General features: G+C 44.6%; 1 protein-coding gene across 1 annotated transcript; it reads right to left on the reverse strand.

Annotated features, from left to right (window-relative positions):
• Positions 1–2,148: 2,148 nt before the first annotated feature.
• LOC142831624 (olfactory receptor 2M4-like) lies at positions 2,149–3,087 on the reverse strand. The gene has a single exon (XM_075941832.1). It carries the CDS (start codon positions 3,085–3,087, stop codon positions 2,149–2,151), a length of 939 nt encoding a protein of 312 aa, XP_075797947.1.
• Positions 3,088–15,747: the final 12,660 nt, after the last annotated feature.

Below are 15,747 nucleotides of genomic sequence, written 5' to 3' on the forward strand. Positions count from 1 at the left end.
GCACATTAGCTCAGGCTTCTTATTAACTCTTATAACTTATATTAGCCCATTATTCTTATCTGTGTTAGCCACATGGCTCAGTACCTTTATCAGTGAGGCAGTCACATTTTGTTTCTTCTGTGGTTGGGTCAGGACTCCAGAGGAATGGGCTTCTCAGAATTCTGCTGTTCTCCTTGACCCGCCTCTACTTCCTGTCTGGTTGTCCGGCCTATACGTCCTGCCTGGCTACTGGCCAATCAGCATTTATTTAAAATATAATTAACAGAATACAGACCATGGTACTACACCATCAGGTAAGTATCTTAGTCTTACCACAGGGACCACCGCTAGGCAATAAAATAAACTCTGGGTTCTGAACATGTCACACATTGAAAACATGATCTATGTTCTCCTCTGCCTCTGTTCTGCACTTGCTCCATGGCTTTTCTGTGAAACACTGGATTAATCTGGAAAGCCAGAGTGTTTACAGAACAACCGGGTGGTATGTCATCAGCTGCCCACTAGCTTCAGTATAGATAACTCTTCTCACATGTGAGTTATGACAACCATTATCAAAGTCGCTCTGCAGAAACTTGAGGCTGTGTTTGCTAAAAACACTGTTTCTTCACTTGAACATTTTGATATTGATACGATGGCTCAGTTGGGATGCAAGGCTTGGCATCTCTGTCCGTTTAGCATGTCTGTGTCCTTTGCTGCTTCAGAACCTCTCAGCAGACTCTGCTCAACTCTTCATGGAGCTATGCTGACGATTTGAGAAATGTGTCCAGGATTGCAATGCATGATTAACTTAGCCCATTGTCCACTGGAGCTGGCTTGGGTTTCTTCCACCTTGACCTTAGGCTTCTTTTCAACATAAACATTGTAATTCTTCCAGCCCTATACAGCTGGATGTTTGCACAAGACAATGGTGCCAACTGACCTTCAGCAGTTCCTGAGGAAAGTCCTTGCTCATCACCCCACCAAGTACAAGGTCACAAAGCTTGCACAAGAGACGGCCAACTTTTGAGATCATGGCCCTGACCAGTGGAGTTGTAACATATTTCAACTTATGCCTCCCAAAGTTAACAAAAGCCCAGTGCTCCCATTTGTTCAGCAACCAGCAGCCTTATCCTGACTGAGGCTCAGAGCTCTCTCTTTAGCTGTAGTTGAAGTCACTGTTTGCCTGTCTTGTTTGTAGTGTATGACTTAGTATTGTTTCTATTGTTGTGTTAAAAGTCCAGTATCAGATGACTTCAAAGAACACTTGAGCCCTGGTCAGCCTAGGCAACATGCTCAAACTCCATCTTTTAATAGAAAAAATATATAGGTACGATTGGGGAAAGATGCAAAACTGTGTTTCCTAGTAATGAACACATAAAAATGGAGTTTCACCAGAAAGTAATTAGTTTTTAGTGAATGCCAAGGAACTTTGGGTTTTTATCAACAACCAGGGTTGCGCAGATGAAGAATGGAAAGTCCACAGAGGAGTGACTTTGCCCAAAGTTTCTCAATTCTTACATAACCAAGCTCTGTGCACCAAATTATGATACACAGATGAGTTGTGAACAGGTTTCCAATCTTGATTCACTGTGGTTTTTGTGTTTGTTTGCTGTTTGTTTTTAACAGGGCCAGCTCCTGACTTGGTCTTGGAACTCAATGTATAGCTAAGAATAACCTTGAATTTCTGGTCTTCCTGCCTCTGCCTCCCAAGAGGTAGGATTCTAGACACTAGCTAACATGTCTGGTTCATGTGCTGGGCAAGACTTCAAGTGCTTTGTGCATGCTTGCTAGGCGAGCACTCTACCAACTGAGTCACATCCCCAGATGACTGTGTAGCCTAGAGGGAAGCTGTGTCTGCCAACCTCCGAAGGACATAATCAGGGTATCTGCTAGTTCTTAAAGTCACTACCGGCTTTGAATCCTCAAAAATGCTGGTTCCCATAGGAGGAAGAGTCATGTGAGGCTAACAAGAGCCATCTGGTACTCGATCATCATCCTCGCAGGTGTCCTGCGTGTTCGCAGATCGCTGCCGGCTCCCAGCCTAATCCTACCTAGCCAGAGAGGTCCCCAAAAGGCATAGAGGAAAAATGGGAATGACAGGGAATCCTGGACAGAGGAAGGAACAGATAAGACAAGAAACGAGCAGTAAGGTGTGTGTGGGTGGCTTGCCTACCTGCCCCACCTCCTGAGCATCTTCCTTAGGGCACTGATTACATCCCTGTTCCTCAGGCTGTAAATGAGTGGGTTGAACATTGGGGTGAGGATAGTGTAGAAGATAGAAGTGGCTCTATCTCCCATTGGTGTCCTAGCTGAGGCCCGCTGCATGTAGCTAAATATGGCTCCCCCGTAGTAGAGGCCCACCACAGCCAGGTGGGAAGAGCAAGTGGTGAGAGCCTTCTGTTTCCCCTCCGTGGCGGGCATTCTAATCACAGCTGTGAGGACCTGCGCATAGGAAGCCACAATGACCCCAAGAGGCAGCAGTAACATCACCACACAGCATGCGTAGATGAGGTCCTCGAAAAGTGAGGTGTCGGCACAGGAGAGGCGCAGCAGGGCTGGGACCTCACAGAAGAAGTGGTCCACCTCTAGAGATCCACAGTAAGGGAAGCTGAAGACCATCCCCACGTCAATCACACTGTCTGCCATTCCACCCATCCAGGATGCCATGGCCAGGGAAGTGCAAGCCTTCCAGTTCATGAGCACAGGGTATCTCAGTGGATAGCAGACTGCCATGTACCTGTCATAGGCCATGACAGCCAAGAGGAAGCACTCAGCTCCTCCCACCATGACCACAAGGAAGATCTGAGAGGCACAGCCTGCCAGGGAGATGAACTTCCTGCCTGAGAGGAAGTTGGCTGCCATCTTGGGTACCACTGTGCATGTCATTGTCAAGTCCATGATGGAGAGCTGGCTGAGGAAGAAGTACATAGGGGTGTGCAGGCGCCTATCACCCTGGATGAGTGTCAGGAGAAGGATGTTACCAACCACAGCAGCCCCAAAGGCCAGAAGTACCAGGGAGAAGAAAAAGGAGCCATAAGGCGAGTGCCCAAATAGGCCTGCAAGGATGAAGCTGGACAGGGAGGAATGGTTCCAGAGCTGCTCCACCATGGCCCTGAGAGACAAACAGACAAAAAAACTTTGTTGGACACCTCAGTAGCATAAAACAAAACAAATATTTTTCTCCCCAAGGGCAAAGATTGGACCTTTGGCACTGCTCTACTCTTTCCTTCTGCAATAAAAATCTCTTTTCTTGCGCAGCTGTTTTCAGGTGTACCCAGCCTGAATGGACCCTTATTCCTCCTGAGAGAAGATGGAATGAAAATACAGGCAGGGGGATTGGGGAGCACAAGGGGAGATAAGTGGTAGCTAAATGGCAGGTGGGGAGGAACAATTTGAGGAAAGGGGCTATAGATTTAAAAGACAGGGAAGTGAAATATTGGATGACCCAAGAACAAAAGAATAAAGAAGTTTGGATGGAAGGGATAAAGACAATACAATTAAAAAGCAAAATTCTCCTTGTTAAGAATAATGGAAGAAGCTGGGCGGTGGTGGCGCACGCCTTTAATCCCAGCACTCGGGAGGCAGAGGCAGGCAGATCTCTGTGAGTTCGAGACCACCCTGGTCTACAAGAGCTAGTTCCAGGACAGGCTCCAAAACCACAGAGAAACCCTGTCTCGAAAAACAAAAAAAAACAAACAAAAAAAAAAGAATAACGGAAGAGGGCTGGTGGGGTGGTTCAACAGGTAAAGGTGCTTGCTATGTAAGACCTGCGTGAGCCCCAGAAGCCACGCAAAGGTCAAAGGAGAGAACTGGCCCCATAGAGTTGTCCCTGACCTCCAAGCCCATGCCCTGTCACATGCACCACTACATATACATTATACACAGACATGTTCATTCATTTAAGAGGGCAGAGACTCCTCTCCCCTCCTTACCGTGGAGCACCTACCTTAGGAAACTAAGTAAGTTTTTGCTCTGTGAGATGCATGTCTTTTAGCGACTTTGTTGTAGTGTGGTAGCGCAGGCCTTTAATCCTGGTACCCAGGAGGCAGAGGCAGGCAGATCTCTGTGTGTTCAAAGTCAGAATGTTCTACATAGTGAGTTCCAGGCCAGCCAGAGCTATATAGTGAGACCCTGTTTCAAAAAGAAAGAAAGAAAAAAAGGGAAAACAGGGTTGGGATTGTATCTCAGTGGTTGAGCCCTTGCTCAGTAAGTTTGAGACACTGAATTGAGTGTGTTCCTTGGGAAAGAGTGGGAGGGGAGGGGGAGAAAGGAACAAGAAGAAAAGAAGGGAAAACGGTGCTCTTACCTCAGTGTCAGGGTAGACTGGGGACCTGATTGGAGCCTGGCGCCTCACTCAGGAACACAAAATTGTTTCCTTTCAGGAAGATGTGAGGTTTAATTTTCCTTTACACAAAGCCAGTTATCTGGCAGATTGTCACTTCAATCAGCAAGCAAATTGAGGATAGACTGTGTGTGACAATGGTGCAGTCAATTCCTCTTCTTTGAGGACATGTCCATTTGCCTGGAAAAAAACGTGCATGAATCTGTGTAGGGAGTGGGTGGCATCCTGTGTAAATGTGCATTGTTGGCACGGGCACTGTCACATCAAGGACCCCAGTGTCTTAAACTCATGGAAAACAGCAAAGTCTTCCATGGGCTAGGTTCAGGGAAATGGCAAAGCCTCCCCTCCTAGTCCAAGTGTGAATATTGCCAGTGTGCACAGAAAATGTTCATCATAGCTTTTTGCCCCTCGGACATTCACAGTCTGAAGACTGTTCCCCTGCCGAGACTGCACCTATCAGGACCTGCCTCTTTGTTAGGCTGTATAATAGCCCAGCCTCCTTGTTTATCTGTATCTCATAGCCCCATCTCCTTGATCAGCTTATACAATAGCCTCACTTCACTATCAACCATATAAAAAAATAAACACAAGGAGACTCCAGAGTGCTGAAGCTTCTCCACCAGAGGGCCTAGTCCGCAAAATCCAAGCTTTTTTGCATGTCTGTCTGTCTGTCTGTCTTTTCTTTATTCCCCTGTTGCCCCAGCTAGCTTCATTCATGGAGCTGTGTAAGGATGTGGCATACCTGATTACAAGGGTTTGTGCACACAAAACCTTGAGTTTCCCTTTTTTCTGTTCATAGCATTCATACCCCCATGGGGGGGGCATCACATCTGGCTTATGGTTTATTCAATAATAAACATGTATGTCTTTTTCTTCTATCTTTGTTGAGAGGTTTTCCTTTTCTTTTTTTTCTGGGTGGGAGAGGTTTTGTTTTTTTTCCTCAAAAGAGGCAGGTGCTGAACAAAGATGAATGTCAATCTCAAAGGCATCATGGGAGCCTCAGAACCTCAGACATGACTCTCTGGGTGTAAGCCAACCACTGTTTTATCCCAATACTTGGACTTTTGAGAAACATGAGAGCAGGTACTGGGGACATGTCTGTGTGTGTCGTGGTCAAATATAATTCGCCTTATTTGGTGCTTGATCTAAGTGGACTAGACTGCTTAGAACCAGTGACTATTCTGTCACATTCACCCCCATTTAAAAGTAAGTACTGGGCCAATACTCACTTCCTAAATGGTGACTGAAGAGGTGTACATATATGTTCTGTTGATAAGTTCTGTCATCGTCTATCAGAAAAGAGGGCACAAAACTGCAGCACAGAGGAGAAACCATGTTTTGTCATCTACTACACAGCACAGTGAGCATAGTTCAATGTGATACTTCACAGTTCACAGCAGCCGTGAGTTCAGTGCTTACAGTGGCAATACATACAGGTTCTCACCAGAAAGAAATAAGGATGTGAGGCAGAGTATATGTGTGTTGGCTTGATTTAAGCATCCTGTCATGTGTGCATACAGCATCGTACTATACCTCGAAGAATATATACAACTAAATATGTTAACTAAACCTAACCAGATATGATAGCACATGCCTATAAGATCACCAGCTTGAGGTCTACCTGGACTAAAGAGCAAGACACTCTCAGATATACTCATAGGCACAAAGAGGGAGGGGTGGAGAGGGAGGGAGAGGGGGAGAGAGAATCCTTAATATAAACTTAAAGGTATCAAAGCCAGGCAAAGAACGCTGCACAGAGTTGAAATGAGGGTTTTGCTGAGCAGAAGCAGGAACTTTGGTTTGGTTTTGTGTGGTAACTGCAGCTGCCATGTGCTTGCTAATCAGGCTTAATTCGAAGGAACAAATAAGCATCTTCCGTTTTTTAAGCAGAGACAGTTTTGCACTTGTGAGGGAGGAAGATGTTTGGGGTTCTTCGTCCAGCTGTGTCTATGGGACACTTTGGTGTATGTTTTAAACCTGCCAGGCATGGTGGCTCACATCTGTAATCTTGACATTCAGGAGGCTGAGCCAGGAGGAATGCAGAGAGCTCCAGGACAGCCAGTGCCAAGGGCATGTGACCTTGTCTCTAATAACAAACGAAACAAAACCAAACACAAATTAAAAAGTATATTTGTTGGTTTCTCCTCCTGGGATTCTTATTTGCTGGATCTAAATGGGGCTTGGCTGTTAGCTGTTTTTCAGCTCCTCAGGTGAGTTACAGGGAAAGAAAAAGGTCTATACACATTGGCTTAGAGCAATCTGGGTCCATAACTATTCTCATTTGGATAGTAGCGGGAAAGCTGGGTAGAGGCAGAAGATCGTGGAAAATGATGAAGGGTGATCTAAGACACAGCAAGCAGTAGACATGTGCCCTTAAAGGAAGCCCGAAACGCAATCTGGACTCGATGGATCAACTTGTTGACCTTAGAACTCAGTCCAGAGCCTAAGAGCAGGTGAATAAAGACAACTTCATCCTAGAAAATTAAGACTGCCATCTTCCTGCCTCCACTACCTTTGCCAGCCAACGCACCCAGGTCTCTCTACGTGCAGCCCAACTTTCTCTAGAGAACCCGGAGAAAGGGTTAAAGCCAGAACAGTTCTTCCCAGTTCCTGACCACCGTTAGTCCTTCATCTCTCAGACACCCCCTCCTCTCCTCAGTACCCACCACAGCAGCTCCCCACAGTTCACCTTCTACTTCGCTCTGCAAATCCAGGCTGTGGGGTAATGTGTGAGCAAGTGTTGGTTTGGGAGGACTTTGATGTGCTCTTTGCCCCCCCCAATCCCAAAGCTTTGGACACAGATTTATAGAACTAACTCTCAAGGTTGTCTTCTGTTTCTTTCAAAACAGCTAATGAGCTCATGTCCCAGGTTTATACAAGGCTGCTGTCTTGGGACACCAGGCCCAGCTATTAATGAGACCAGGGAATAGACATGTACTGCACTCCAAAAAGGAAACCCAAATAATGAATTGACTCCAGGACAAAGTTCACTCCCCATAGCCCTAACCCTGAAAAATACCCTAGACTCCCATTAAATTACATAGGAAGATCTCCCATGGAATATTGTCATATCTATTCTTCCCCAAGAGCCATCTTTACCTTGTCCCAGCCTAAGCACTGAGTGTCAGAAAGAATGTCTGCCTGTACTCTGGGAGTTTTGTTAATGGACGACCAGGCCAGGTATTTTGTGGCCCTTGACTTCAAATCACAACCCATACTTTTATACACCATTTGCTGGCTAAGCACTCACTAGACAGATAATTATCCAGCATTGTGAAAAGAAATGAAGACCAATAAAAGAAAACCAATAGCTGTTTACCCAGAGTTGTCTATAGCAAGGGAGCCAGTTATTGTCACCTGAGTTTTGATTGGCAGATGGAGGCATGAGAAAGCTTTCAGACATAGGGAGAAATAGCTGGGTTTGGTGATGCATGCCTTTAATCCCAGCACTTGGAAAGCAGAAGCAAGTGGTTCTCTGAGTTTAACAACATCCTGTCCTACAGAGCAAGTTTCAGACCAGCAGGGGCTACAGAGTGTGACCCTTTCCAGAAAGGGAGGGAGGGAGGGAGGGAAAGGGAACAAAGTGAGATCTGGTGTTCTGATTGTGGGCTGTTGGCGTGCAGAGGCTAGGGGCAGGCTGGCTGCTGTGAGATGGTAGTGATTCAGTTAGTTAGGATATATATCTAGGCTTTCGTACTCAATCCTAACTCAGAAGCAGGGGGTGGAATTGGGAGACCTGTCAGGTTACTTGTCAAGTGTTGTGGGATATTTGTACACTGTGTGAAGATGTATTGCTGTGATTGGTGTCATAAAAAACTGGATTGCCAGTAGCTAGGCAGGAGATGTGGGTGGGGCTTCTAGGCAGAGAGAGAACTCTGGGAGGAAGAAAGGCAGAGTCACCAGCCAGACACAGGAGGAAACAGGAGGAAACAGGAGGTGCAAGATGGAAGAGAGGTCATGTCACATGGCAGATGTACATTAATATAAATGGGTTAATTTAAGCTATAAGAGCTAGTTGAGATAAGCCTAAGCTCAAGGCTGAACTCATAATTAATAATAAGTCTCCATGTCCTTATGTGAAGGCTGGCAGTTCTGATGAAAAAGTATTACTACAGTCAAGATTTGGCCATTTAGTGGCTTTTTAATACTATTTAGCTTCCTAGATTATTACTAAATTATTTTTATTGTTGTTGTTGTTACTGGAAATCTTGGGGCCAGAGAGACAGCTCTGCATTTAAGGGCTCTTGCTGTGCAATCATGAGGACTGGCGTTCAGATCCACTCAGCCATCTCTCCACCCACTTCCCAAATAGCTTTAATTTAAACTCCCATTGTTTCTATTACTGTGCTTGTGTAAATTCTCTCTAACCCTGATGCAAACTTCGTGCTGTGGCTCATCACTGCGATGTTCCACTCATCTTCCTTCTTCTATTAGTCTAAAACACTCTCTCTCTCTCTCTCTCTCTCTCTCTCTCTCTCTCTCTCTCCCTCTCCCTCTCTCTGTGGTGGGGTATTGTGGTCAGTGGACAAATTTTTTTTTTGATTATTTTTTTTATTGATAAAAGAATAAAGAAAAAAAACAAATTTCCACCTCCTCCCAGCCTCCCCTTTCCCTCCCCCTCCTCCCACTCTTCTCCCCCTCCTCCCACTCTTCTCCCCCTCCTCCCACCCCTCTCCCCTTCCCCCCACTCCTCTCCCCCTCCCTCTCCAGTCCAAAGAGCAGTCAGGGTTCCCTGCCCTGTGGCAAGTCCAAGGTCCTCCCCCCTCCGTCCATATCTAGGAAGGTGAACATCCAAACTGGCTAGGCTCCCACCAAGCCAGCAGATTGCGTAGGATCAAAACTGCGTGCCATTGTCCTTGGCGTATCATCAGCCCTCATTGTTCGTCATGATCAGAGAGTTCAGTTTTATCCCATGCTTTTTTTGGTAATAGTCCAGCTGGCCTTGGTGAGCTCCCAGTAGATCAGCTCCACTGTCTCAGTGGGTGGGTGCACCCCTCGTGGTCCCGACTTCTTTGCTCATGTTCTCCCTCCTTAGTGGACAAATTTTTGAGTCAGTTCTTTCCTTCTTACAATCCCAGGATTCAAGAGTCTGAGGCAGGAGGACCACCGTGAATTTCAGGCCAGTATGGACTAAAAGGTATAACTAAGTCAGAGTTTACTCCTTTGCTATCTGCCATCCAAGCCGGCTTTCTAGGTTAAGGACGTCATCCAGTGGTGAACATTTGTCCAGCATGCATAAGCTCCTGTGTTTCATCCACAGCACTGTAATCTGAAAAACAAAACCAAATTCTCCCTCATACTATTTCTCCCATGGAGAACACAGACCACAAAATGTTATGTACAAATGCACGATCCTGGAGTAACTAAGGATAAAGACTAAATGTCTGTAAACAGTGGCTATTGGGTAAGTTGTTGGTATGTTTGTTTTTCCTTACAAAGCTTTGCAAAAGCTGGGCGATGGTGGCGCACGCCTTTAATCCCAGCACTCGGGAGGCAGAGGCAGGTGAATCTCTGTGAGTTTGAGGCCAGCCTGGTCTAGAAGAGCTAGTTCCAGGACAGGAACCAAAAAGCTACAGAGAAACCCTGTCTCGAAAATAAAAAAAAAAAAGCTTTGCAAAATGAACCAAAATATGTTTTGAAATTTTGTGCCTAAAGCATAATATGGCACTGTCAAAATAGTGACTGACAAAATAGTCATGACTGCTGTGATATTCTGTAGCACAAATGGGGGTAGCTTGAATTCCAACCCAGAGTTTTTCCACTGCACCAAAGACTCAGAGATAGTATGACAGGCTGTGAAAGACTGCAGTGGGAGGACTGAGCCAGCAACCTGGGGCCAGAGCGGGCCTCAGACTCCACAGGAGCAGAAATCGATTCAGACCAGGGACATTTGCGGAAGCAGGACTGGGCCAGCGACCTAGGTTGGAGCAGGCCAGAGGCGGTGAGCTCCACAGGAGCAGGCCTGACCGAGACAGTGAACTCCACACGAGTGGGAGTGGATCCAGACCAGGGACATTTACAGAAACAGGACTGAGCCAGCAACCTAGGCTGGAGCAGATAGCCAACTCCACAGGAGCAGGTGCAGGGGAGCAACCGCTGAGGGAGTGGGATGGAGCCAGAGATCTCTGCAGGACCAGGCATGAGTCTGGGACCTACGAGGATATAAGCAGGAACCAGAGACCTCTGTAGGCCCGGGTGTGAGTCTGGGACCTTTGAGGGACCTTAGCCAGGATCCCTTGGGTCCAGATGTGAGTCTGGGAACTCCGAGGAACTAGGCCTGAGCCAGGATCTCTGCAGGTCCCCGATGAATCTGGGGCGTCCAAGGGAGTAGGCAGGAACCAGAGACCTCTGTGGGTCCAGGAATGATTCTGGGACCTCTGAGGGAGTAGGCCTGAGCCAGAACCTCTGTGGGTCTGGGCATCATTCTGGGACATCCGAGGGAGTAAGCAGGAACCAGGGACCTCTGTGGGTCCAGGCTCACCTGAGTCTGGGACCTTTGAGAAAGTAGATCAGAGCAAGAGACCTTTGCGGGACCAACCCCAAGCCAGGGACCTCCGCAGGAGTGGGTCTAGACCAGGGATATTTACAGATACAGCAACCTAAGCCAGTGCAGGCCTAAGACACTGAGCTTCATAGGAGCGGAGCAAACCCCGAAAGTGCTGAGCAACCTCCAGGAACATGGAGTAACCAATGGGGTGACTGGAAATGTGACACTGAATGCATCATGAGGAGCAACCATCTGAGCCTTGGAACTACTGGCATCTGAAAGATTGATCACCAGAGTCACAGACAGCCCCAACTACATCAGTTAGAGGAAACGATGGATAGACAAGATAAGAACACAAGCAACACCACAAAGAGCAACACCACACCAACCTAATGATCCAATAATAGCAAGACTTGAACAACCAAATATAGATGAAGCAGGAGAAAATGACCTAAAACATAACTTTAGGAGAATGTTTGAGTTCCTTAACGAGGAAATGAAAAATTCCCTCATAGAAATGGAGGAAATAACAATCAAAAAATTGGAAAACATCAAGAAATCCCTTAAAGAAAACCAAGAAAAGGCAATCAAACATATGAAAGAAACTATTCAAGACTTGAAAACTGATATAGAGACAATAAAGAAAACACAAGCCAAGGAAATTATAGAAACAGAAATCATGAGAAAATGATTAGGAACCACAAATACAAACATAAATAGCAGAATACAAGAGATGGAAGAGAGAATCTCAAGTGTTGAAGATATAACAGAGGAAATAGACCCATCAATCAAAGAAAACATTAAATCTAACAAAAGCTTAACACAAAATATCCAGGAAATATGGGACGCCATGAAAAGACCAAACCTAAGAGTAATTATTAGGTTTGGAAGAAGGATAAGTTCAACTCAAAAGCACAGAAAATACATTTAACAAAATCATAGAAGAAAACTTTCCCAACCTAAAGAAATATATTCAAATGAAGATACGAGAAGCTTACAGAACACCACATAATCAAAACACTAAACACACAGAATAAAGAAAGAATTTTAAGAGCTATAAAGGGAAAGGTCAAGTAACATATAAAGACAGACCTATCAGAATTATACCTGACTTCTCAATGGATAAAATGAAAGCCAGAAAGTCCTGGTCAAGTATTATGCAGACATTAAGAGACCACGGATGCCAGTCAGGACTACCATACCCAGCAAAACTTTCAATCACCATAGAAAGATGAAACAAGATATTCTATGACAAAACCAGATTTAACCAATACCTAGCCACAAACCCAGCCCTACACAAAGTACTAGAAGGAAAACTCCAATCCAGGGAAGTTGGCTACATCAACAAAAACACAGACAATTGTTGATCTCATAGCAGCGAATCCCAAAGAAGGAAAAAATACACAAATTAACATCACCAACAATAAAAACTAAATTAACAGGAGATAGTAGTCACTGGTCATTAATATCCCTTAATATAAATGGACACAACTCATCTATAAAAAGACATAGGTTAACAGATTGGATACAAAACCAGAATCCATTCTTTTGCTGCTTACAAGAAACACACCTCAACCTCAAAGACAGACAATGCCTCAGAGGAAAAAATTTTCCAATCAAATGGACCTAAGAAACAAGCTGGTGTAGCTATCCTAATATCTGACAAATTAGATTTCAAACTAAAACCAATCAAAAGAGACAAAGAAGGACATTTTCATATTAGTCACAGGAAAAATCCATCAAGAGGAACTCTCAAAAATGCCTAAACTATTGGCCAAATGTTGTATGTTGTAATTAGTGTGTGTGTGTGTGTGATTATTTGGGTCTGGGTTGCTGGGAAATGAAGGAACAATCTCCATTTACACTGGGGTCATGCCAACTTGAGTGACTGAGCTGCCACCCATGGCCGTGGTGTTGTCTGGGCCCAAGTCCTGACCATAGGCCATGCCATGTATGGGTCTGTGTCCCTACCTCAGCCAGAGTCTGCATCAATGCCCATGGCTCCTGTTACCATTGAAGGCTGTATGACTGCTTGGGATCCATGTTGGAGTCCAGGGACCACCCTACTGCTAAACCCATGCTGATTTGAGAGGTCTGGGCTGCTATTCATAGCCATGGTAATATCTGGGCTCAAGGGTCTGGTCCATGGTTCTGCCACAGCTAGATTCTGTGTTGATATCTGTTGCCTGTGTTACCACAAGGGCCCATGAGAACCATGTGTTAAAGTATGAGAGCTTTGCTAAGCTGCCCTTCCCCCTCACCAGAGAGCTGCCCCTGACCCTTGGGGGCCCTGGGGTAATGGACTCCCATGACCCAGACATGAGAAAGTTGATCTGGCTCCCTAATAGTAGCACTGCCCTCCCCCTACTTATGAAAGTTAGCCCCAACCCTAAACACTGGCATCGGAGAGTTAACTCTGCCCCTCACCTGATGGGGGTGGTCCCAGCAGCTGGCTCAGAAAAACCAAATTACCACTCAGATACACATCCAGGACTCTAGTGGGTACTCTCCAACATCTACCCCATCTATGACCTGCTGGAGATCACAAAGGGCCTAGTCCTATGGAACCATAACCATAGGATCTCCATGACTCATGGCAACTGCAGGTTATCGAGAGGAGTTTTGGTGAGGGTCCAGTATTGATGGTGTGGCATCAGCCAGAGGTCTTGAACTTGACCAACAACACATTAAACAATGAATATTTGCAAGTAAAACTGTGTGGACAGAAAGATAGACTGCAGGACACACAGCGGCCCCCAGTGCCACCAAGATGAAAGACGAGGTGATGGAGAAGCGGGATGTTTTTGTCTGCTGGCTCACTGTTCTGGGGACTGAACTCTGTGTCTTGTGCATGCTAGCCAAGAACTCTACCGCAAAGCTGCAGCCCAATCCGTCTCATCAGTTACGTTGGTAGCACTAACACCTACATCATGGGGTAATCGTGATGAATGTGTGAGATGATGTAAAACACCAGGTAAACACGGGGGAAATCCTGTCTATACTGAATCGACACTCTGGCCACAGAGTCGCTGGCTATACATAATTATACTCTCCCATTTCATTCACTGGTTTCCCTTTTTAAGAGATGAAGGAAGCTGATTTCCCCCATAAAGTATCCTCTTATCTTTCAACTAACCAAATTCAGGATCAATTAGATTATTAATAGGCTTATATAACAGGTTGGAATCTGGACAAATCCCAAGTTTGATATCTTTTGTTAAAACATTTCCCTTTGGTAAAGGATCTTACTCCATAGCCCAGGCTGGCTTCCAACTTGGCAATCTTCCTGTTTTTGTCTCTGGATAAATTTAAATATTCTCCCCAGAGATATTTTGCTAATTGGTACTAGATATGGTGCTTAAAAATGGAGAAAGTTCTCTCAATTGCATTTTAGTCAGGGCCCTCCTGGAGGTACATACAGAATTGGACACATGAAAGTGGAGATGGACTCCAATCCCTTGCAGTTCAAATCCTATGATCAAAAAAATATGCTAAGTGGGCATGGCAATAGAAGAAATCAAGGTTTATGGCGAAGGGCAGCTATTCCATTTTAAACCAAAGAGAACCTGAAAGTTGTTGTATTAATAGGGAGTTTGAAGCATTCTCTTTCAAAACCAAATAGAACAAAAATTGTCTAGGTTAGTCTTTAATATGTTTTTATTCAAAGTGCATAACAAAGCCAGAAAATGTAGGTAGGGCATGCAAAAAATGAAGAAAACATGACCCTGTTCAGAGAAAAGACATCCATCCAGACAGACTAACAGAGATCATTTGGGTTTAGAAATAGATCAGGTCTTTAAATCGTTTAGTGAATGTAAAGACTATGAGACTAGCTGAACACATGGAGATTTTCAAAGCTGTTTGAAAGAGAAATGGAAGCCCTAAGAATAAGGCAACTTTAAACTTGAGAAACACAATGGCTGAAATGATGGATTATGGTGTGAAATAAAAGTCATCTTGGAGATAGAGGATAAATGTCCACAAACTACGATGTAGGCAGATATGCTTTTACTGTAAAGAATGAGGCAGTTCGTATTTCAGGATATTGTAGGCCACACGATTTCTGTCACAACAATCCAACTCTTGTTTTAGCATGAAGGAGACTTAGTGGAACTTGATCAAAATAGACAGTGGGCCAGATTTGGCCTGATAGATTGCTGACCCTTGAACTAAGAAATGAACTAAGAAAAAAATTGCAGAACCAAAGCAAAATGAAGACAAATGAAAGAATTATGGCTGCATCAGATACTCATGTTTGGGTATCCTGATAGTCTTAAATGGTTAAGTTAGAGGAAAAAGCTCACATATCATGGGATCATTGTGATGAATATGTGTCTGTAGAATGTCAATTGAAAGAGTCTAAGAAAGGAGGGAAGAGTTGAGCCTCATAGTGCTATATCTAAGCAAGAGGAGGCTGAGGCAGGAGGCTTGATTGTTTGAGGTCATCCTGAGCCACATATGGAGACCCTGTCAAAAAAGGCAAAACAAGCACAAAGTCAACAAAAGCCCCCAAATGTGATAGTTATTTATATACATTATTTTTAAAGTTATAGTACTAGTCTTTCCCAAAGATCCATCAATATTAGGGCGATACAAGTTCATTGATTAAAAACAAACCCACGCTATTGACATACTATTTTCAAGTACAGAAAACAAGAGATCTAGAGAAAAATAACCAAACAATGGAGGATCTCCATTAAAATACGTAGTTGACTTCTTAATAGAAGCAACTAGAAAAACTAACAAAAAGACATTTGAAGACTAAAAAGGAATTTGTCAACATATAATTTTATACTCAGTAAAAATATTCAAGAATGAAGAAAACACAAATGTGTGCATGTGTTTTCAATAGGCTACATTTGTGTCTCCCCCAGTCAAACCACAGTGGACCAATCCAGGCTCTTACGTTCCATAGTTCACATCTTCAGATGCCGTTTTT

Source organism: Microtus pennsylvanicus, chromosome 11 (assembly GCF_037038515.1).
Source record: "Microtus pennsylvanicus isolate mMicPen1 chromosome 11, mMicPen1.hap1, whole genome shotgun sequence".
Taxonomy (NCBI): Eukaryota; Metazoa; Chordata; class Mammalia; order Rodentia; family Cricetidae; genus Microtus; species Microtus pennsylvanicus.